The 24,465-nt window shown below is 35.7% G+C and overlaps 2 protein-coding genes across 2 annotated transcripts in view; one reads left to right on the forward strand and one right to left on the reverse strand.

The window, feature by feature from the left end:
• Positions 1 to 237: 237 nt before the first annotated feature.
• FANCB (FA complementation group B) overlaps positions 238 to 24,465 on the forward strand; it is a 37,883-nt gene continuing 13,655 nt past the window's right edge. The window contains exons 1-5 of the mRNA XM_074192420.1: positions 238 to 312; positions 16,024 to 16,122; positions 17,513 to 18,532; positions 20,899 to 21,051; positions 21,623 to 21,718. Coding sequence (XP_074048521.1) covers positions 17,603 to 18,532; positions 20,899 to 21,051; positions 21,623 to 21,718 — 1,179 coding nt within the window. The 5' untranslated portion in view covers positions 238 to 312; positions 16,024 to 16,122; positions 17,513 to 17,602. The remainder of the gene's footprint in view (positions 313 to 16,023; positions 16,123 to 17,512; positions 18,533 to 20,898; positions 21,052 to 21,622; positions 21,719 to 24,465) is intronic.
• Positions 9,302 to 11,093, reverse strand: LOC141492052 (sorting nexin-1-like). The gene is given in 2 exon segments (XM_074192701.1): positions 9,302 to 10,583; positions 10,585 to 11,093. Coding segments are annotated over 2 exon segments (1,296 nt in total). The 5' UTR covers positions 10,894 to 11,093; the 3' UTR covers positions 9,302 to 9,596.

The following is a 24,465-nucleotide window of genomic DNA, read 5'->3' on the forward strand; positions in this document are numbered from 1 at the left end:
GGCCTTGGATCCGGGCCTCTGGGATCCGCCTCCAGGTGCGCCTCCAGCGCCCGCCCGGATTGGAGGCCCGGACCCGGACCCGCCCCCGACTCCGCCCCCACCTTGGCCGCTCCCTCTTCCTCCCAGCTTCCCTGGTCCGCTCGGGTTCCTCCCCCTGAACTCCTCCCAGTTTCCTCTGCTTCGTTTCCGGGTTAGGAGGCCCCGCCCCTCCTCTCCTCGCCCCTCCCTTCCCAGCATGCCTCGCTGGCGCGGGACTTTTCGGAGTGGGCGGTGTCTCCCGGCGGCGGAGCGTGGGCTCCCTGGAGCCCGCAGGTAGGTGCGGAGGAAGCGGCCACCCTTAAGCCCCGAGGCCCGCGCGGCCGGGGAGACCTGCCCGGACCAGGGCGGGCGTCCTTGCCCCTTAATGCGCTCCTTGGACTGAAAGCCAAAGCGCCCCCGGCTCTCAGGCTCAGCTCGTGCCCCCTCCACGACGGGAGCCCAGGCCCAGCGCCCGGCGTGATGCCCCCGCGCCCAGGCCGGCGGGCCTGCTTCACCCTGCGGGGGCGCCTGCCGAGCCCGCCGACCCGGAGTCTTGGCGCGGCCCGGGTACCGATGGCCTGAAACCCGAGGGCTCGTTCTCTGCACAACGCTCGATGTTCCATTCTACGGAATTGGGCAAAATATTAATGTTTAAAAATAGTAAAGCTGGGGCAGCCAGGTGGTGCCCTGGAGTCGGGAGGATCTGAGTTCGAATGCGGCCTCCTTATTACAGATCTTGGACAACTCACTTTAATCCCATTGCCTTGCACAAAAAAAGATTAAAGCAATAGTTTTAGAACAAAGCAGCTCTGAGACTTTTGGGACATCTTGCATGCTTTCATAAATGTATATAATTTATGTATTGTTGTACCTATATCTAGCATAATTGACACGTATGTGTGTATCCATAAAGACACGTACATGTGTACACGTAAAATACATTCTCTCTCTCACCATCATTGACATTGCCTCCTCTCCATCCCGGGTTCTTTTCCCTTCGTTGATAGAAGGAACTCCAAGGACACCTTGTATGTTCACGTATGTCTGTGGTGTGTGAGTGAGCATGTGTGTATATGGACACATAAAGATATAGATTTTTATACATGAAATGATTTTCTCTCCAGACTAAGTGAGTCTGTCTTCGCCCCTTCCCCAGCTCTTTTTCATTCCTTCATAAGAGGGACTCCAAAGGCACTCTGTATGCTTATGTATGTCTATATAGTATGTATATATGTGTGTCTGTGTGATGATCCCCTTCCTAGTCTTTATCCATCTGCCTTCACCTTCTCCTTTGCCCTTTTCATTCATTCAAAGAAGGCAATAGCTATTTCAACAAGCTTGAAAGGCCTACTACAGAAAAGAGGGTGGTCTGGTAGAGTACAGAACAACTTGGGTTCCTGTGCAAGCCTCAGACATTTGTTAGCTGAGTCCTGGGGCAAGTCTTTTAACCTTTGTCTGCTTAGTCTTCTCATCTGTAAAATGATCATAATAATAGGTATTTGCTTTGCAAACTTTAAACTGTTATATAAATGCTGTTTTGGTTGCTTCCCCTCTGATGTCATCTGTGTAGGAAGTTCTAAAGGAGGAACCTCCTTCTAAAAGCAGGTTAGCTACTCTTTTGCAATTGATAGTTATGAACCTTGTCTGGAATCCTGCTAGGTTGGATCTTGCCAGAGTAACCCAGCCCAGGATATTAGAAATGGAACTGGAACCCAGAATTGGTTCATCTATCCACTGTATCAAACTGCCTATCTACCAGCACAGGATGAGATATAGCATGTAAGTGTAAGATAAGTGATCTTATGAAGGGAGAACATTTTTCCTTGGGAAGCTATATAAGACTTCACAGAGGAACTAATAATAACAATGATTACCATTAGGTAGTTTATAGTTTTTCCCAAGGCAACATAGTCATTGGATAGAAAGTAGACCTTTGGAGTCAGAAAGACCTTACCAGTCCCTGAGAGAAGTCTTTGGTATAGTCATAGGCAAGTCATTTAACTTCTCAGTGCCCCAGATAACTTAAGACTACAGCTTGTCAGGGAGTTGCTTATGTATATCAGTAAAGAAATTTTTCATACTTGAAATTTCCTATCCATATGGAATCATAGATAAAATGCTTTTAAAGGTTCTTATCTAAGTAGATTATCCCAGTAGAGCCTTAAAGCAACTTAAAACTATCATGGGTAATTTGTTTGAGTACCTGTTTCTTAGGTTTGACTTTACTTTTTATCAACAGCTGTCTCATGTGACTTCTTATGATACAGATATTCAACAATCTGATAGTCACCATTGACAAAATCAGTTCCCTGAGTAGTATACATAGCTTTATCTCTTGACATACAAAAATATGCTATATCCAGAAGTGGTGACAAATCCAAGGACCTTCCAAAAGCAGTAATTGACAGAAGCAGCCTCCTTGTTCTTCACAAATAAATCTCCATAGATACCACTGTTTTGTGTTTGAAAAATGGAATCTCTCTGACCCCAAAGGGCAGAAAATAATAAGAGGATTTTCTGTCATCTCTATAGTAAAAGGAAAGGAAAATTAGGCTGGTAAGATATGTCATGGAATCACTAGCACATATAAAACCTTTCTGCCAGAGTACTAGAGAGCTTTCCAAACATCAAAGGGCAAAGATTATTGATTGCAGAAAAGCAGATCATCATAAAGCCAACTTAGTGTATCCCCAGAGCACAGGTGACATAACTTTGTATAATCACCAGATTCTAGTCCAGCTTCCCACACAAATTGACTGTATGACATGGGAAAATCATTTCAGTACCCCAGGCAACTATTTTGCTACTGAAAGTCATACGACAATTGCTTGTCTGTGTTGCTAGAGATAGTTTTTGAATGGGAAGTTCTGAACACCAAAGAAATCCCAGATCAGGACAGTAGTAAAAACAACAGCAACAGCAATAATAATGCATTGAACTTCTCCAGGCAAGTTACAAATGTTTAATGTGCGTTTGTGTATATGTGTCTTGAAATCAAAGCTGCTAAATGGGAAGAACGTCTATAAAGCAGTCAACGCTTTATGCAAAAGCTGTCAATATATTTTTTCTAACTATGATGGACCATAACAAATTTGAAAGATATCTTAAAAAAAACCCATAAAGTACTTATTTTTCTAACTACTTGCAATGGTAGTTTTTAACCATTTTTTTCCTGCAAGTTTTGAGTTTTACAGTTTTTCTCCCTTCATCTTTTCTCTCCCTCTGACAGAAAGCAATCTGATATAGGCTCTATATTTATCACCACACTAAACATAGATGGATATTGAACATGTTGTGAGAGAATAATCAGATCGAAATGGAAGAAAGAAAATATTAGAGAGGAAAAATGATATATGTGTATATATGTATATATGAATAACAGTTTATAAAAATAGAAGATAAGCTTTGGTCTTCATTTAAACTCTACAGTTCCTTCTCTTGATATGAAAGGTATCACAAGTCTTTTAAAATTGTCCTTGTTTATTGTGCGGCTGAAATGAACAAGTCCATCATGGTTCATCATTGTCCCATGTTGTTAATGTGTATAATGTTCTTCTGGTTCTGCTCATTTCACTCAGCATCAGTTCATGCAAGTCTTTCCAGGCTTTTCTGAAATCCAGTCCCTCATGTTTTCTTATAGAGCAATAGTGTTTCATCACAATTTGTTTAGCCATTCCTAAATTGATGGTCATCCCCTCAATTTCCAATTCTTTGCCATTACGAAAAGAGCTGTTAGAAATATTTTTGTACATGTGGGATAAAAAAATCCTTATAAATATTAGTGAAACATGAAATCCATTACCTTAAGGTAAATATAGAGAAATAAATATTTGCTTTAAAAAAAGGATTGACATTTTTAGTGTACAAGATACATTGGTCATATATTTGGAACATGTGTATATTATTTCATTGAGCCATGGCATTAAGTCTGGTAACAGGTATACCTTACTTATCTCAGAATTCAGTTTATGAAATAGCTAAAGTCTTAAGAATGGAACCAAAAAGTCTTTCTTGGGCAATATTCATGTAAACTCAGGTGATATGTTGACAAAAGAAGCATTGAACAAATGGCTGAATTCATATGGATTTTTGTTTGTGCCAATAAAGACCAACTCATTGCTGCATTCTTTTTTTTTATATAAATATTTTATTTCATTTCCAATTATACACAAGAGTTGTTTCTACCTATCATTTTTTGTAATGTTTTCAGTTTTACAATTTTTCCCACAACCTCATTCCCCCCACACACACACATCCCCACATTGTCCTTTCTGGTCATTTTGGCCAATCTTGAGAGGTGTGAAGTAGTACCTCAGAAATGCTTTAATTTTAGAAAACTCACAGGATATAAAATAAACTCACATAAATCCTCAGCATTTCTATATATTACTAACAAGATGCAGCAGCAGCAATGGCTAGAAAGAGAAATCCCATTTAAAGTAACTTCAGGGGGCAGCTAGGTGGCATTGTGAATACATTACCACCCTGGAGTCAGGAGTACCTGAGTTCAAATCCAGCCCCAGACACTTAACAATTACCTAGCTGTATAGCTTTGGAAGCCACTTAACCCTAACCCTATCGCCTTGCAAAAACTAAAAAACAAAAAAGACAAAAAAAATAACTTCAGTCAATATTAAATACTTGGGAGTCTACCTGCCAAGGCAAACTTAGAAACTCTATGAAAACAACTATAAAACACTTCTCAGTCAAATAAATCAGATGTAACTGGACACATATCATTTGCTCATGGAAAGAGTGAGGTAATATAATAAAAATGCCATTTCTACCTAAATCTACTTAATGCCTTATCAATCAAACTTCCAAAAAATTAATGAGCTAGAAAATGTAATGTAATCAAAATTATCTAGTTTGTTTTTAATGTTATTCTCCATTGCTTCCTTGGTTGTAAATTGCTTACCTTTCCATAGATCTGACAGATAAACTATTCCTTGATCTCCTAGTAAACTTGTTTAATATTATCTTTTATATCTAAATTCTGTACCCATTTTAATCCTATATTGGTATAGGGTATGAGATGTTGGTCTAATCCAATTTTCTGCTATATTGACTTCCAATTTTCTTTTTATTGAAGAGTATTTTCATCCCAGAAGCTGGACTCTTTGGGTTTATCAAACAGCAGATTACTATAATCATTTCCTGCTATCTCTTTTGCACCTAGTGTCTTCCACTGATCCACCGCTCTGTTTCTTAGCCAGTACCAGACAGGTTTTTAAAAAATTTTTTTTTGCAAGGCAGTGGGATTAAGTGACTTGCCCAGGGTCACATAGCTAGGTAATTATTAAGTGTCTGAGGTCCCATTTGAACTCAGGTACTCCTGACTCCAGGGCTTGTGCTCTATCCACTGTACCACCTAGCCACCCCCAGACAGTTTTGATGACTGATGCTTTATAATTTAATTTTAGATTGAGAAGGCTAAGCCGCTTTGTTTTGTACTTTTTTCACTTGATATTCTTGACTTTTGTTTCTCCATATGAATTACTTTAAATGTTTTCTAGCTCATTAAAGTAATTTTTTGGAAGTTTGGTTGGTAAGGCACTAATTAAGTAGATTTAGGTAGAATTGGCATTTTTATTATATTACCTCAGTCTTTCCATGAGCAGTTGCTGTTCACCTAGTTACTTACATCTGATTTATTTGTCTGAGAAGTGTTTTATAGTTGTTTTCATAGAGTTTCTAAGTCTGCCTTGGCAAGTAGACTCCCAAGTATTTAATATTTTTGAAGTTACTTTTTTTATGTCTTGTTTTGTTTTGTTTTTGCAAGGCCATAGGGTTAGGGTTAAGTGGCTTGCCCAAGGCCATATAGGTAGGTAATTATTAAGTGTCTGAGGCTGGATTTGAACTCAGGTACTCCTGACTCCAGGGCTGGTACTCTATCGACTGTGCCACCTAGCCGCCCCCTGAAGTTACTTTAAATGGGATTTTTCTTTCTAGCTATTGCTGCTGCATCTTGTTATTAATATATAGAAATGCTGAGGATTTATGTGGGTTTATTTTATATCCTGTAACTTTTCTAAAATTGCTAATTGCTTCTAGTTGTTTTTTAGATGATTTTTTAAAGATTCTCTAGGTTTACTATCATATCATCTGCAAAGAGTGAGTCTTGTTTCTTCCTTCCCAATTCTAATTCCTTCATTTTCTTTTTCTTCTCTTACTTCTGATGCTAACATATCTAATACAGTATTGAATAGTAGTGATAACAGGCATCTTTGTTTCACTCCCAATCTTACTGGGAATGCCTCTAGTTTATCCCCATTGCATATAATGCTTGTTAATGGTTTCAGATAGATACTGCTTATCATTCTAAGGAATAATCCATTCATTCCTAGAATCTCTAGTGTTTTGTAGGAATGGGTGCTATATTTTGACAAAGGTTTTTTTCAGCATCTATTGAGATAATGATATGGTTTCTGTTAGGTTTCTTATTAATATAGTTAATTATACTAACACTTTTCCTAATATTGAACCAATCCTGCATTCCTGGGATGAATCCTGCTTGGTCATGGTGTACTATCCTAGTGATAACTTCCTGTAATTGCTTTGCTAAGATTTTATTTAAGATTTTTGCATCTATATTCATTAGGGAAATAGGTCTATATTTTTCTTTCTCTGTTTTGACTCTTCCTGGTTTAGGTATCAGCACCATATTGGTGTCGTAGAAGGGGAGTGAGACAGAGTTCCATCTTCACCTACCTTTCCAAAGAGTTTATATAGAATTGGAACCAATTGTTTTTCCTTAAATGTTTGATAGAATTCACTTGTGAATCCATCTGGCCCTGGAGGTTTTTTTCTTAGAGAGTTCAATAATGATTTGTTGAATTTCTTTATCTGGGATAGAGTTATTTAGGTATTTAATTTCCTCTTCATTTAACCTAGGCAACTTATAATTTTGTAAATATTCACCCATTTCACTTATGTTATCAAATTTATTGTCATATATTTGAGCAAAATAATTCTGAATTACTTTAGTTTCTTCCTTATTGGTAGTAAGTTCCACCTTTTTCATTTATATACTAGCAATTTGATTTTCTTATTTCTTTTTTTAATCAAATTATCCAAAGGTTTATCTATTTTTGTTTTTTTTTTCATAAAACCAGCTATTTTGTTTTTTAATTATAAATTATCAATAATAATTTCTCCTTTAATTTTTACAATTTCTAATTTGGTATTTAATTGGAGGTTTTCATTCTTTCTCTAATTTTTTTAGTGGCATCCTTAGTTCATTGATTTTCTCTTTCTCTATTTTATTCATGTAAGCATTTAAAGATATAATATATCCCCTGACAATTGCCTTGGCTGTATCCCATAAGATTTGTTATGTTGTCTCGTTATTGTCATTAGGATGAAATCATTAATTCTATCTATAATTTGTTGTTTGATCCACTCATTCTTTAAAACAAGGTTATTTAGTTTTCAATTAGTTTTAGGCCTGTCTTTCTGTGGTCCATTATTGCATGTGATTTTTATTGCATTATGATCTGAGAAGGAAGTATTCATTATTTCTGCCTTTCTGCATTTGATTAGAAGGTTTTTATGCCCTAGTACATGGTCTGTTTTTCTGTAAGTGCCATACTGCAAGGAATAAAAGTATATTCCTTTCTATCCCCATTCAGTTTTCTCCAAAGGTCTATCATGTCTAGGTTTTCTAACACTCTATTTACCTCCTTAACTTCCTTCTTGTTTATTTTGTAGTTATTTTTATCTAAATCCGAGAGAGGGAGGTTGAGGTCTCCCACCAGTAGAGTTTTGCTGTCTATGTCTTCCTGTGGCTCATTCAGTTTCTCTAAGAATTTGGATACTATACCATTTTTGTGCAAACATATTTAGTATTGAAATTGCCTCATTGTCTATGGTACCTTTTAGGAGAATACAATTTCCTTTCTTATCTCTTTTAATGAGATCTATTTTTGCAGCTGCTTTGTCTGAGATAAGGATTGCTACCCCTACCTTTTTCACTTCAGCTAAAGCAAAATATATTTTGCTCCAACCTTTTACCTTTACTCTATATGTAAGTCTGTGCTTCAAATGAGTTTCTTGTAAGCAGCATATGGTAGGATTCTGATTTTTAATCCACTCTGTTTGTTATTTGCTTACTTTTTAAGGAAGAGTTCATCCTATTTACATTCAAAGTTATAATTACAAACTCTTTATTGCCCTTCATACTATCTATCTTCCCTGTTTGTATTTTACCCCTTTTTTCACCTTATCTATATTCCCCAGTATTTTGTTTCTGAATACCACCACTTTCAGTGTGTTTGCCCTCCTTTGTCCAACCCCCCTTCTCTTTCTTTCCCTTTGCCTCTTCTTCCTTCCCTTCCTTTTTTTAGTTTCTCTTTTCTTCCCCCTCCCCCTTTCCCCTTTTAATATTTGAAAAGTGGAAAAGTGTTTTTTAATTGAGTGTGTGTTTTTAATTGAGTGTGTGTATGTAAATCCTTCTTTGACCCATATCTGATGAGACTTAAGATTCAGGTGGTTCTCACCTCTTCCCTTCTTCCCCTCTATTGCAGTAGGTCCTTTTACCTTTTCATGTAATGTGATTTACCCCATTCAGTTTCCCCCATCCTCCCAACTCCTTGCTGGCCCTCCTTTTTAAGGAGATAGTGTTTTGAAATCATTCTATCTGAGTGACAGATAAGTCATGAGTTTCCATTCTCCTAAGTATATTCTCTCTAATAGATTTACAGTTCTCAAGAGTTATGAAAATCTTTCTGCCAGATGGGGATATAGCCAGTTTGAGCTTATTGGATAGCAGTTTTTTTTTCTTTTCCCTTTTTTAAAACCTTTTCATGTGTCTCTTGAGTCTCCTCTTTGAAGTCCAAATTTTCTATTTCTGGTCTTTTTTATCAGGAAAAGTTAGAAGTCTCCTATTTTATTTAGTGTCCATCTTTTTCCCCTAGAAGAGAAGACTCAGTTTTGCCAGATTGTGAATTCTTGGTTGCATTCTAAGCTCCCTTGCTCTTCCGAATATTGTATTCTAGGCCCTTTTATCCCTTAATATTGATACAGCCAGGTCTTGATTAATCCTTACTGTGCTTCCTTGATATCTAAATTGTTTCTTTCTGGCTACTTGCAGGATTTTCTGTTTTATCTGATAGTTCTGGAATTTGATCACAATATTCCTTGGTATTTTCATTTTTAGATCCCTTTCAGGAGGGGACTGATGTATTTTTTTTTCCAGATTTTAAAATATTTTATTACATAATCTTTTCATGGCACCATCAGGAGTAACAGAAAACATTATTCCCAGTTTCTAAACCACATCCTGAAAAATATACATTTTTATTTATATATTTATAACACCCCACCCCATAGTCCCACCACCTAACTGTAGATCTTTTGCTTAAAGCAGGAAACTATTCTCTTCAGTAAGAAAATATATATGGAAGCTAAATGAAAAATACAGTTAGAAGAATTACTGGAGCAGCTTGGTCCTGGGAAGGGGTAAAGGGGTTAAGTCTCTAGGCTCAGCAGGATGTGCAACTGTGATCCATTAAAGGTGGAGAGGTATAATGTATAAAAAGGCAGCGTAAATTCAGGTGGGCTCTGGCTTTCTTGGTCCATTAGGAGATGGCCTTCGCCTCAGGGAGAAAGGCTTCCCAATACTTCACCAACTGCTGCTGTGAATACAGAAGGGTTTCAAGGTACTTGATTACATGGTTTCTGAAGTCCTTGGATTTCTCTTTCTCAAACCTTATCACTTCCTTGTGGACCACTGTCGAAATTCGTTCAAAGTCCCTTTCATACTGAGTCATACGAGACTCCCATTCTGCAATCTCATCTTTGGCTTGCTGCAGTTTGTCAGGTTTATTGGCCCACAAAAGCCTTGCCTCAGTTTCCCGTTTCTTCTGCAACATAGTCTGGGCATCCTGCCAACGCTGCCAAGTCTTCATTTGATGGTCAAAAGCACCCCTGACTATGTCCAGGAGGCGAATGTAGTCATTCCGGAGCTCGGCTAAGAGGAAGAAGTCATTGCTGGCTTGCTCCTGGTGCAGCTGTTCGATCTTCTCCTCCACCTCTGCCAGCTGGGACAGAGCCTGGGACAGGGCAGTGTTGTCCTCAGAGTTCCCTAGCATGGCCAGACTCTTTGCAAACTGTGCTGTGTTGAGTGCTAACTCTTTCCTATGGTTGACTAGAGTTTCTACAACAGTATGCAGTTTCTGTAAACGTTGCTCCTCACACTCCACCTCCTGCAGTTTCTCCTCAAACCAAATGTCAGACTCATTCATTTTGATGGTCATTTTGCTCACTGCATCAGTAGCTTTGTTAAACATCTTGAAGAGACCAGCTCCACTTAATGTCTGTGTACCCACTGCTCGTGCCAACTCTTACTTTTCTAAGAACTCTGTGACATCAGGATCCTGTAACATGGTGGGATGATTCACAATCCTCTGAAGATACCTTTCTAGGGCAGCCCTTCTTTTTCCTAGAAATTCTGCAGAAGAAGAATCTTCTTTCCCAACTTTCACTTTAGTCATTCCTATTAAGCTCTTCTCTGGAGGAGGGACAATAAATCCATTCTGCGAGTGTTTCTCTGAAAGTTTCTCATAAAAGTCCCAAAAAATCACTAAATCTTCTTTTCACAGAAAATTGCTTACTTCTAAACATTGGTAAGCTGGTCTGTGTTGTAACTTTGTAGGCCACATATGCATTCATACCATCTCCTATCTTTTCTGGATCTGTTATGCAAATTGTCAGATCAAACTGGTCCTCTTGTTCTTCTTCTTCCAGCTCCTCATAGTTCTTTGGCTGTGACTTGCAAGAAGAATTTGAGACTTCTTGGGAAGTGAATGAAGGAGGCACTTTGGCCAACTCATCCTTCTGGTGGTTGTGTGTGCTATCCAGAGATAGTTCTACCATGGCATCTGCAAAGAGGTCCTGTTGATCTTGGTCCAGCTCTTCATGGACTCCATTCTCTTTGGAGTTGCTAATGATTGGTGGAGGGGATGCTCTCTTCAGGGACAGGGACTTACTGGCGGCTCCCGTGAAGATGTCCTCGCCCTCGGCGTCGCTGTCCCCGGCCTCCGGCTCCGGGCTGCCCCGCCGGCCGCCCCCTCGGGCCCCGGGAGCTCCGGGATCGGGAAGGGTGGGGGGAGCCGCTGCAAGGGAAGGCCGGGAGCCGCGGGGGCCTGCTCCAGGGGAGGAGAGCAGAGGCAGCGCGGTTTACATTCTTTCAATAACTTGCCCTCAGGTTCCATGATATCAGGGCAATTTTCCATCACTAAATCCTGAAATATAGTGTCTAGCCATTTTTTTTTTATCCTCAATGTTTTCAGGAAGGCCAATGGTTCTTAATTCTTTCTCCCGGATCTATTCCCATGGTCAGTCATCTTTCCAATAATCTTTTCTTCTACTTTTTTTTTTCAATTTTAACAGATTATCATTGTGTCATGTAGTCATTAGTTTACACAGATCCCATTCTTTTTATTTTAGAGAAGAATTTTCTTTATTTGCCTTTTGCAACTCCTTTTCCAATTGGTCAGTTCTATCTTTGAAGTAGTTTTCCTTTTACCCAATTGTGGTTTTTGAGAGAATTATTTTCATTTTTGCACTTGTCCAGTTGTATTTTCCAAGGATTTGTTTTCTTGTTGCAAGATGTTAATTTACTCTTGCAAAGTTTCTTTTCCCAATTTTTCCAATTGATTTTTAAACTCTTTCCTTATTTCTTTAAGGAAGTCTTTCTGGGCCAGAGACCAATTCATATTCTCCCCAGAAGTTCTAGATCTCTCTGAGTTAGAACTTTTCTCTTCAAGGTAGCCTTCAATGGACACCCCCCCCCCCCGCCCCTTCCCACTGGCTTTTCTTTATTTTCCTAGAATCTTGTGTTGAGGAGGAGCTGGTTCACAGATCTTTGATGTTGAAAACCCTAGAGGCTTTGCTCACTGGTCTTAGTAACTCCAAGTGGGCTGGTCAGTAGGGGATGGTAGATACTTTCTATGGAGTGTCTGTGTCCTTGATATGTGGATCACTTCCCTCTGGGCAGGGAGAAGGGGTGGCTGGTTATCCTTGAACAATGTGGGCTGGGCCCTTGGGCTAGATAGTTAATCTCCTTATTCTACTGAGAGAGAGCTCTGTTGCCCTTGCCAGAGCCTGGGGGGTGGGGGAGGATGTTTCTGTGTTTGTTCTGGAAGGAGTCACTTTTTTCTACAGGGATGGGGAGGGGAGGGATCTTAAGTGGAACCATGGGGACTCCCCTGAAAATATGGGGCTCTTGCCCCTGGTCTTCCAGACCAGCCGAGCTGTGCAGATCGAAGTCTAGCCACACTCCAGAACTCTCCCTCCAGCCCAGCTGGAGCTCTCCCATCTGCCACTCACACAGCCAAAGCTTCTGAGGCTGTTCTCAGCTTAGTTTCCAGGCCTCACCCCATGGCCCCTGCCCTGGCTCTCTGTCCCCAGTTCACCCACACTCCCCTGAGACAGACTTTTTTGATAGATGTTCTCCTAGGTTTTTTTTCCTGGATTTTGTCAGTTGAAATTCTGCTAAGAGGCTTGATTCAAATTAGTTCTGAGGGAAAGCCAGGAGCCCTCGACACAGTGCCTGACTTCTCTCCACCATCTTGGCCAGAAGTTTGCGACATTCTTCAGGTTGAATGTATTGATCAATGTAAATTATACAATGAAATGGTAGAAACTTTATTGCTTATTAGCACTTACTAAGTACATAGCATAATGTTAACCATTGGCTAAATTTAGGAGCTTATTGTCTTTGATCATGCATGACAAATTTTCATGCTACAAATCCCCTGGAGAACTCACCCTGTATACTATTTTTCCATTATCTGCATCCATATTATTAGCCAAAATACCCTAGAAATAATGTTGCTCCATTAAAACTTAAGAACAATGTTGTTTTTGTTTGGGTTTTTTGAGTGAATATTGCTATTCCAAATATTCATAATCTACAAGCTGAAAGTTAAGAGTGATTTGGGGCTGGTACATTCAGTGATCAAAATTTACATTCCTTTGGCCAAATACTCCATGTGGATAGAAGAAGGGAAGGAGAGAGTTGTATTACCCAACTGGCCAGCCTCACTTTCTCCTCCAGAGCCAACTGGGTCCATTAGTCAGGTATGAATCAGGAAGACTGGGGATGGCTCTGGATGCAATGGAAGACCTTGAACTTTTTAAGCTAGCATTTTTAACTAGTTTCAGTTTGAGAATCAGTGCCCATTTGGTGACTAAAGATAAGTAAGAAAGAAATGAAGCAAAGAATGGCCTCTTTTATCTAGTCCAAAAAAAATCAGTCTTGGAGGGAAATACCCTCAAGACTTTCTGACCAAAACAGAAATAATTGCTGTTTACATTCACTCCAAAATATTCTAGTGCAACAGGCCAGGCTTGGCCTGGCACCTTTTGTTGGTCAATCTGAGAATGAGAGTGATTTGGGGACTGTAAATCCCAAGATACCATAGATAAACTGAGACCTCCTAAAGACCTTAACTTTAAAAACTCTCACTGCTTCCAGGACCATTTCCAGTCATCCTGATCTATAGGTAGCCACTAGACCCAGATGACTTTGGAGGACAATGTGAGATTGATGACTTTGCCTGGCTCTTCCTCACTTAATTACAATTCACTTGTAGGCATTACTTTTCCTAGATGTCATGGTCCTCTTCTAAAACGAAGATAAATAACAGCAATGATAAAAAAAATCTCTTCAAAAAATAGAGTTAGCTGGGATATCAAAGTTATTTAGGAACAGGCTTATTCTGTTATCCACTGGAGCTATTCCAAGAGTACGTTCAGTGAGCCTCCAGTCAAAGTGCTTGCATCATAATACTTTTTTATTTAATTATTTTAATTACCTGTACTATATTCCATAGAACATTAAAATATAAGAATAATAGCTGGATAGTATATACATATATGTATATCCACATGTACATGTATACTTATTTGTGTGTTAACCCTTGAAAATGAGAAAGACAATAACATTTACATATCACTTTAAGGTTTATTAAATGATTACTTTACAAATTTGTAAAGTAATCTCTTGAGCGGCTGTTACTTGTCCATAATGTCACTATAAATATCAGAGTCAGGATTTAAATTCAAGCCTTCTTTATCTCCAAATCATCATTTTTCCTACATTGCCTTTCATCATAGTTACTTAATAATTGTTTGAGTTGAATTCTTAACTTAGATTTTGTAAAGAATCCTGATAATATTTCATAGATATTCTCCAGCACTTTTCTCAAAAGTTTTTACTTTAGAATTTTAGTTGTGAAGCAGAAATTTTAGATTGTTGTTTTATACCTTCTTTACTCAGTCACTGATAGAATAAAGAAGAACAAAAAGCCTATTGCTCAGAAAATTAACCACAAAATAATAAAGTGTTGCCCCCATTGTGCTGAGTCAAACTGCCTCCAGATCACTTAGGAGTTCTTTTGAATTGAGATTTGCTTAATATTCTTGGGTAAATTATGCTCCTTCTGACTCCATGTTTTGATCTATAGAATTAATAATATTGTCTACATAAAGGGTTCTAATTTTATGGAATGTTTGTAAAGCACTTGACCTTCAAACTAGTGCTACAGAAGAATAGCATTTTTAATTTCAATTTTGTATATTTCATAAGCATTGAATTGGTCAGTGTGTTATGAATAGAAATTCATTTTCATGGATAAGTCAATGTGCTATGTATAATTCAGTTACCTAACATTTGCAATATTCAGAATTCAGACTGACTGAATTTGTTGTTTAAATTGAGAATTCTATGATCATTTGGAATTTTGTTTTGTATTGAGCTTTTTAAATGGGGGGGAATTAAAATTTGGTAATTTATTTTATCAGTAATTTGTGCCTTTGAGAATAGTTTTATCTAAAACAGGAGAAAAAAGGAAACCTTTAAAAATACTTATAAAGTAGTTACTATCTGTATAGCAAGCTTGTGACAAATGTATTTTTTAAAGCTAATGTTTAGATGTTGCGGGGCTTTCACACTCAATTTTTTTTTGTCTTCATTTGTTTGTTACTCTGCTAATGTTTTGTTAAAGTTTTTTGAAGGGACCAGGCTTTCCTATATTTCCTAGCAATAATAATGTATTTACTTAGGTAAATATTTCTAGAATAGGAGTAGTAAACATTAAACCTGGTTTTCTTGTTTATCTTCAGCAGAGTTAAAAAAACACCTTTCAAGGCCATGTAGGGAACGAAAATATTCTTTACTTCAGAAAATTTTGATGGATCTTTGATTTAGTAATGAGCTCAGACTATCCACCCCTGCCTTTGTTGTGTGACTCATGTCTATGCCTCTAAATCAGTAAGCATTTTGTGCTTACTAATAACTTGATCAGACCTCTTTCTTACCACCAGGCTAGTCCACCTGTTTTTTTAGATATACATTTTTCCCAAAACATCCTCTGTACTAATGCCATTTTCCTTTTTTATAATATGTTTCATGCCCTCCATATTCTATGCCAAATAACCAGACAACTACAAGGGAAGAATCCTGCTATTAAAGATATAAACCTTTGCTTCAAGAAAAAGCTTGGGGTAGTTAAAATTACTTTAGTTTCCAAAAAGCAATTCAGTTAGTTCTTCCCTGCTTGTAAAATTCTGGACTCAGCTCTTCCTCCGTGTACAAGCCCTGTACTTCTTTCTGTTCCCTATTCCCCTCTTCTCTGTGTATATGTGTATGTATATTCTGATAAAACAAACTTTGTGGCTTCAGAGGGAAAATAAAAATTTCCCCAAACATAAAATTACCAAGGGATTTATCTCCATACTTTCAAACCAAGAGATATAAAATCAAGAGCTGCTGTTGAATAAGAATTGATGAATGTATTCTATTTCAGAGTCAATTGTTCTCTACAGAATAAGAGATACTTTGACAATAGCCCTTGTAGCAAAAGCACTGAAAAAAAATAGGTAGACCTTTTAGAATATGAACAGTAAAGAAAATGCATTAAAAGGAAAAATTTTCCACCAAATGAACTCTTAGAATAGATCTCTTCACTTTTTCATTGCTTTTTATTTTTCTCTTCCCAGAAATCCCACGGTGGCTGTGGCACATTTAAAGTATAGACATGTGTCTTCTCTACGGATTTTTGTATGATCAGAATATTTTATGGTTTCCTTTGAGAAATTGTAAGTTGGTTATATTTGTTAAATAATAACATCTTAAGAAACTAAGACTGCTTCTTTTAATATTGCTTTTGTACTTTTCATATGTTGCCTAATAACAATTAGATCTAGTTTTACCATAGCATATCTTAGAATAACAAAATTCTGAAAACAAATAAGACAACCCAACCCCTTTTTCATTTAAAATTATTTTCCCTCCAATACTTTCAGTGTATCTGATTTAGTCTCAAGAAATAAAATACTGATTAGGGGTTCATAACCAAAAACAATGGGGTAAAAAACTAAATCTAGATATTAGCAGAATCAATCATCTTTCCACTGGTTTACTGCTTCTAGAAATGATACATATGAAGGCCAGTTCCAGGTGAGGTTAAAGTTTATCATTAGCATTTCTCTTTGGAATGCTGACAAATTTTAATTAACAAGAGAAAGATTGTGTTGGTAGCTTCCCAATTTTTTTATCTAGTTAAGGAAATTTTTTATTCAAACTTGTTAAAGTGGTCACTGATCCAAGTTAGTATATCAGATTTTTTTTATTATCTAGTCATCAGTTCCTTTTGAAACAATTGATTTCCTGCCCTATATATCTCCAAAGTTACCCTGAAATTCAAGAAAGTATAGCAGTAGTTGTATAGAAGAGTCAGGGAAGAGAGGAAAATGTAAATATAGAGTTCTTTTCTGGGGGTAAAGAAAAAATACATCTCTTGAAATTCATAGATGATTTAGTGTATACTTATTTCCATATGCTTGTTATAATTCTTCTATAGAATGAAAAATGGAGATATTTCACTTAAGGGCCATTGTTTATGACGGATATGTTTCAATTTCCTAGAATTCCTTTCCTTTTTCAGAAGGGTGGAACAAAGATTCAAATGCAAAGATAATTTTTCCCCCCATTTGCTATTGGCTAATTACTAACTTCAAAATATAGAGACATTATTTTTCTACTGAAGCAAAATATTTCATTCATTTAAGTACCCATAGCTCTACTTTAATTTTTAAAAAACTTCTGATTAACTTTATGTTTCCTGTAATTGATTTGATCAAAAAGTTTGTTTGGTGTTTAATAAAATCACTAACCTCCATTGATTTCCCCCATCTTCCTCCTTGAATAAGAAAAAGTAGTGATAGTCTCATTTAATACTTTTGTGTTGAAATTCTTAGGTTTGCCTCAACTTTATTTCATTAAGCTTATTATACTCATTTTCTAATTATCAGTTTGCATTCTAATCAAAAGTTTTAAAAATTTGATTAAGAAAGAAACTATGTCATCAACTGTACAGGGATTATTTTTCTGGTAAATGTGATCATATCTATAGGAAATGCGTAACAGTCTTTATAAAAACAATTTTCCTAAATAATGTCAACATTTCTTATGTTTTATTTTTTAAAGATTAGGATCATCTTCTTTGGCGCAGTTTGTACCCCAAAATCAAATTCGTATAAAGAGTTGGTATTGTTGAGAGACAACAGCAGAAGAACAATGTCATCTAATAAGCAAGAGAAGCTTTTGTCTTACAATGGGGAAGTCCTTATTTTTCAACTATCACAAGGAGACTTGATGGAAGAAGGATCTGCAAAAACATCCAAATTACATGTGAAAAGAATGACATTTGATAGAAACACAAGAGCATTTATTCCCAAGTCCACTGGTGTATTTAGGTTGCATGGAGAACACTCAAGTTTTGAAATGATTTGTTGCAGCTGTGCAACAGACTTCAGAACAGGAATTAGTCTCCCTTGTGTTTTGATAAAAAGAAACAAAAAGAAAATTTTCAAATATTTTTTATTGTTATTTCACAGTTCTAATAAATTTGAACAACGAATGAATTTTACATTAGATTATGAGATGAAAGATGACATAAAAATACTTAATGGCCCATCAATCTTGTGGAGACATAGAAGAACTTCCTTTTATTTTTCTTCCCAAAATGACACAATTATCAGTGCACCAGTTAAATTTTCTTCCATCAAGTGGGCAGGGGAGATTGAAAATTTAGGCACTATTTTATTTGGAGTAGGAGACCCTCATTCCACTAAGGGAGAAAGTAGTCAGAAGTCTTCAAAGTCAGATTATGCAATTTGGGGTACTGAATTTTATGCCTATTCTATTGAAAGTCAAAAAATATTAAGTAATGCTTATTTTTTGCCTCATGCTTATGGCAGTGTGGTAATATGTATACATATTTGTGCAGCTAAAGTAGATAATGCTGTGTTAAGAATTTCTCTGATTGCTCTAACTGAAAAAAATCAACTTATTTGGTTCCAAGATGGTGTCCCTAAAAGTCTATGCCAGCTTCCATTTCAGGATCCATATGCATTACAAGTTATGACTTCATGTGGAGGAGACTTACTCTATATTGTATCATTTAGGTCCAATGATGTTTGTGCCATCTGGGAAAAAAGTTTTCAGGTATAATTGCTATCATAAAATTTCAATTATTTTGGTCATAGACTTTTTTTTTAATGTTCCTTCTGTCTATAGAGAATATCTTAGTGTATTTTCAAAAGAAAAACTCCAGCATCAATTTTGTTGTAAGATTTTCTTACCTTTATTTAAATTCTATGATAATTTTTTTTACTGCTTATATGTGTTTTATAGGTCAAAATCCTTTTTTTTAAAAAAGATAATGAGTTGATATTAAACTTGGTATTTTAAAGTTTTTTTATAAGTGTGATTTGATTTATCATTTGTTTTTTTCTTATTTCATAATCTGATATATTATTTATATGATAGATTTTTTTAAAATTTATAAGACCATATGAATTTATCTATTATGTAAATGATGTTATAGAACCAAAGTAAATCATATGTCAAAAATTTTTAAATTATTAAGTTATGTGGAGTTATTTATTTTACTATCCTACCTGAGTATAAGGCACTTTATGGTAAGCTATAGAAATTTATTGTTCAATCTATTATTGATGGTGACAATTGGTTAGTGTTAAATATTTTTCAAAATCTTTGCTAGGAAAATTGTCATTTTCTTGTTTAGAAAATGATGATCAGGATTTATATACTTATTTAATAATTATCTACACATCCTCTTGTTTTTAACACACTTATTTCCTAAAAATAGTTTCTCCTCAGAAGTTAAATGGCATAATAAAGATTTAGAGAAGTAGAACTGTGTGTCTTGAGTATCTCTTGCTTTGTACTTAAGGTCATATTTCCCCATGTTTCAGCACTCCTAATATTTTGTTGTTCTTGTACTGTAATATTAAACTAGGAATTTTCTAGAGCAAGTATCATCTTACAGAAATGATGTCTCAAAAGCTATGTAAGGTATGCCACATGCGTTTTTCTCCCTTGTGCCCCAGGGGGAAAAAGGCAAAATACAGAGAACCTGATGTGATTTTATTTTTTGCATCTTATCATTTATTTAATACAGAAGAACAGTTTGACAATTTAATAGAAGCTATGTGATGCAATGGAAAGAATACTGAATTTGGAGTTACATGAGTTGGATTTGATTCCAAACTGTCACCCATGGAACCTTGAGCAAGTCATTTTGAGCTTCCTAGGCCTCAGTTTCCTTATCTATAAAATGAGTGTTAAGAGGTCTCTTCACTAATCTGAGTGTAGGAATCTACTCTAATTTGATACTGAAGATTATTGACTGATATGCTAGAGATTTCAAAATAAACCTTTTTTACTTATCAATATGATTTCCTAGTGATGATATTAAACTTTGAAATTCCATTACAACTCACTTTATGGTTATAGTGATTGAACAAATTCATGACTTTTGAAAATGCTAGAAGTGATCTTAAAGGTACAAAATCTGTTAGCTATCTTAATTTACTTTTAAAACCAAATTGTAAAGGATAGTTTTTTTTAATAAATCATATCTAATTTAGGCATATAATACACCTTGCATTACTTTTGGTACATAAAGTAATTAACTTCATTAACAATAAATGATAAATATTAAATGCTATAAGTAAGAATAATCTCATTTTAAGTGTGTTAGAAAATTAAACATTGTAGCCCATGTACCGTTGCAGAGGTAAATGAAAAAGAATGAATTGTTAAATCTACTAGGCATGCCCATCAAAGCCATTATAGTTGCTTATATTTGATTATCCCAGGTCAGGTTTAATTTTCTATCTTTTATGAATCATATCTGTCATTTTTTTATTTGTTATAGATGGATTCCTAAGAGTATTGAGTAGTAATGCAATAAAGTCAGTACAAATGTCCCTGATTTATCTGGTCCAAACCTGTACCTGAAATATGAATACCTTCTTTTATATTCCTGACAGCCTCTTTTTAAAAGAACTCTAGGAAATGCATCCTCACTATTTCCTCAGACAACCTTTTGCATAGCTCTAATGGAAAAAGGATTTTGTTTTCATATAGACCCAAAATCTTTTTCATCTACCCATCATTCCTAATTCTGTTCTAGGATTAAGAAAAACATATATAATACTTAAATACTATGCCTTTTCTTCTTGATCTTGCCAAGTTTTATCTTCTCCAAGCTAAAAATCCTTAATTCTTACAACCAGTTCTCATACGGCATGGTTTTGAGTGTCCTTACCATCCTTCTTTCCTTTGGGTGAGTTCTAGTTTGTCATCATTTAGCCTAAAAAGGGAATTCCAGAAGTATACAAGTTATGTTATATTGATCATAGGTCAATATGTAATTATCATCTCCCTCTTTCTGGACACTATGTATTTATTAATACACCTTAAGATTCTCTTGGCTTTTGGATTCTGTTAATGCTCTCTATCCATCGTCTTTTTTATTTTGTCTCACTGAATTCTCCTTGCAGGTTTCATCCAAGTGGCAAAATGTTAAATCAGTCCTGGTAGATGACTTTATTGGCACTGGAACTGAACAATTGTTGCTAGTTTTTAAGGATGCTTTCATTACAGATTGTCTAACTTCATTCAAGATAACAGATCTTGGTAATGTGAATTATTCAGTAAGTTCTGTTTTTGGAAGTCTTCAAATGTTTTTTGTTGGATTCTTTCTACTCATTTAAAAATGTTGGAAGTTCAATAATGAGAGAGGAAAAGTTTCATTTTTAAAATATACTTAAAATATATTTTATATACCTTAATGCCCTCCAATGATTTATTGTGATAGATGATAAAAGTCAATCTTAATGTGAATACCCAAATAACATTAAAATTTTCTCCTTAGCAATGTTATTCTACAGTAGTGATATAATTGTAAAGGCATTTTCCCTTTTTGACTTAAAAACAAATGATAAAATTTTGATACCTTACTGATAATTGATAATTCATTAGTTATATATCATGTTACTATTATAGTCAAGAAATTATAAGATTAACCTTCAGAATGGTCTGTATAATAACATCTAAGATTTTTTTTCTTTGTTTCCACATCTATAAAGTGAGTACAATAATATTTGAACTACTAACTTCAAAGGGTTATGAATATCAAGTTAATCTCCATAAAGCACTTTGTACCAGCCAAAAACTATGTACAGTAATGTAGTTCTTATTGTTTCACTGTATCTTCTTTTTTAGAGTGATACTTTTGATTCTGTGGAGAATAACTTAAATGAAGACAACTTACAAGAGAATTATTCTCTTACAGTACAGGCTCTGGAAAGAAGATTGCAAGTTAGTTGATAAGCTTCCTTTTTTTTGTGTGTTCCCTTGTTTGACTGTTTCCTAGTATAAATGGAGGTATTGGCAAGGACAAGGGAGGGTAAAGGGAAAGAGGACTGGTGATTTCATGGTATAAGGGGACTCTGAGTATGGAAAGCGTCCATACTTGCAAGATCATCCTTCATAAACTCCTCAGTCATTTAGTCTTAGAGGATTGTCTAGGTCACAGACAGTGTTGAGTGATTTTCCCATCCAGTATGGGTCAAGATTTAAACTCAGATCTTACTAATTCTAAAGCAGATCCTCAGAACAAATAAGTCATGGTCATTGACCAGCCACTTCATCTCCCTGACCTTTAGTTTCCTTATTTATAAAATGGGAATAATGCTACTTATATATCAGCTTCATAGTACTGATAGGTAGGAATGTACCCTATGAACTTTTAAGACCATATAAATATTGTTATGTAGGGGGAAAGTAAATTTGATATTCACAGGATTGTTACTTTATTTTAGACTCCTGTAAAAGCTATTCTGGTATCTTTAATTATGAATTTCTCCCTTTATAGAAATGAAGCCCTTTATATTCTATACTCCACATCTACCACAAAACATCTTTCACCTGTGAAAAGTTGTGTATTAAGAAAACTTGTCCTGATTCTTTGTTACTGTTGAATTAGGCACACCGTGGTAGTGATTTTAAATGCTGATACCAACAAATTTTAAGAGGAAGAACAATGGGTATGGAGTGAAACCACTAAATTAAGTTCTAATCTTACTCAGTTATTTACTAATTATGAGATTAGAGACAAGTCATCTAACATCTTTTGCTTTAGTTTCCTTTTTTGTAGTTTTTTGAACTAGATGGTTTTTAAGAGTCTATCCTTCTAAAACATTTTAATTATCAGAATTATATCTTCTTTTTTATAACTTAAGAAATCACAATTTTTTTGAAACAGAATTTTTTTTTTCTTTCAAGAATAAGGCTGGTTTGAGAAGTTTATAGCCTGGAAATAGCCCTTTTATATTTGTCCATTGTTTATTCTATAGGCTTCGGTGTTCTAATTTGTAAAATAATTAGTTCAAATTTCTTAACTTAATTTGATTTAATGTAACTTTTTGATGATGATTTTTAAAAGTAATTGTTTTTAATCTATTCTGATGGTCTAAGCAATTAAGTCATAGAATTTTGTTAAGAGTACAGGAGAGGGGTGGCTAGGTGGCACAGGGGGCGGCTAGGTGGCCCAGTGGATAGAGCACTGGCCTTGTAGTCAGAAGTACTTGAGTTCAAATCCAGCCTCAGACACTTAATAATTACCTAGCCGTGTGGCCTTGGGCAAGCCACTTAACCCCATTACCTTGCAAAAACTAAAAAAACAAAAAAAAAACAAAAAAGAGTAGTGGAGAGTAGTATAGGAGAATTGTTTTTCATATTTGTGTATTATGAATAGATGTTTATGCTATTTTCCTTTTTTCAATGGAAAAAGCTTAGTATTTTTTATCTAAAGGCAATTATAAATCTTGTTTTATTATTTCTCTTTTTCCTCTGGAAAATATATTTGTGCAACCTTGGGGGAAAGGTTTCATGAATCAGTGGTATATAAGAAGAAATTTTGAAATTACAACTATTTCATTACCCATTTACTAGTGTGGGGGTGGGGGGAGAAATCATTCTCGCTTTGATATTAAATTTGAGGAATTCAAAGACCAATAAGATATTTATCCTCTAGCTTTATCTTATTCTCTAGGTCAGAGACTTCTAGGTCAAGTCTCTTAACATTTTTTTCATCCCTTTTGGCAATCAGGTAAAAAAACTCTGGATCCCCTCATTGAATAGTGTATTTAAATGAATACAAATTACAGAGTGAATGAATTGTATTGAAATATAGTTACTAAATATTTTGAAAAGTTCACATCTTATAAAAGAAATACAATGTACTCAATTTGATGGAGCATATGACAAGTAGTGTGAGAATTATATGGAATGTCAGGAGGGAAGGAGAGATTAGCAAAAGTGTTGCAGAAGAGATTTTTTTGATCTTAGTCTTGAATTAGGATTTTTGGAAAAGTCACTACTAATAGAGAGACAGAAATAAGTTGTGAGTTTTTGATCAGCAATTCAATTTGAAGGAAAAATGATTCTGATGATGAAGGAAGTAAAGGTTGTAACAATAAACTAGATTGATTATGGAGAGCCTTGGATGTCAAGTTAAAGGATTTGGACTTTATTATAGACAATGCGAACCTATTTAATGGTTTTGAGCAGAATACTGACATGATCAAAAGTTAGGAAAATTAACTGATAGTGTGCAAGGTGAATTAGAATGGGGAAAGACAAGAAGCAGGCAGACAATTTGGAGAAATATTGCAAGTAACCAGATGAGAAATGATGAGGGCCTGAAATGGTGATAGTGAATAAAAAAGAAAAGAAACAAATGCTTGGAGATTTTATTGCTCATAATAGAAAATAGTTGTCAGTGGATTGAATCTCACTATACATCGTTTGCATACCTCTTCTGGGAAGAGGAGAGCTGCCATTCAGGATACCATTCCATCATGTCACATCTTCTTTGTGTCTAACCTTTTGCTAGAAGAGAAGAACCATTCTACTAAGCATCAAACTCCTCTTTCAGAAGAGGAGGAACAGAATTTCTTCTAGTCACAGCCTTGTGTCCTGCTTTACTTCTTGAGAGGAAAATAACATATCCTTCTGCTTCAGGTTCTTACTCCTTAGTTTTAACTGCCTCTAAGAGAATTCTA

The sequence above is a fragment of the Macrotis lagotis genome, chromosome 6 (assembly GCF_037893015.1).
Source record: "Macrotis lagotis isolate mMagLag1 chromosome 6, bilby.v1.9.chrom.fasta, whole genome shotgun sequence".
NCBI classification, from domain to species: Eukaryota; Metazoa; Chordata; class Mammalia; order Peramelemorphia; family Peramelidae; genus Macrotis; species Macrotis lagotis.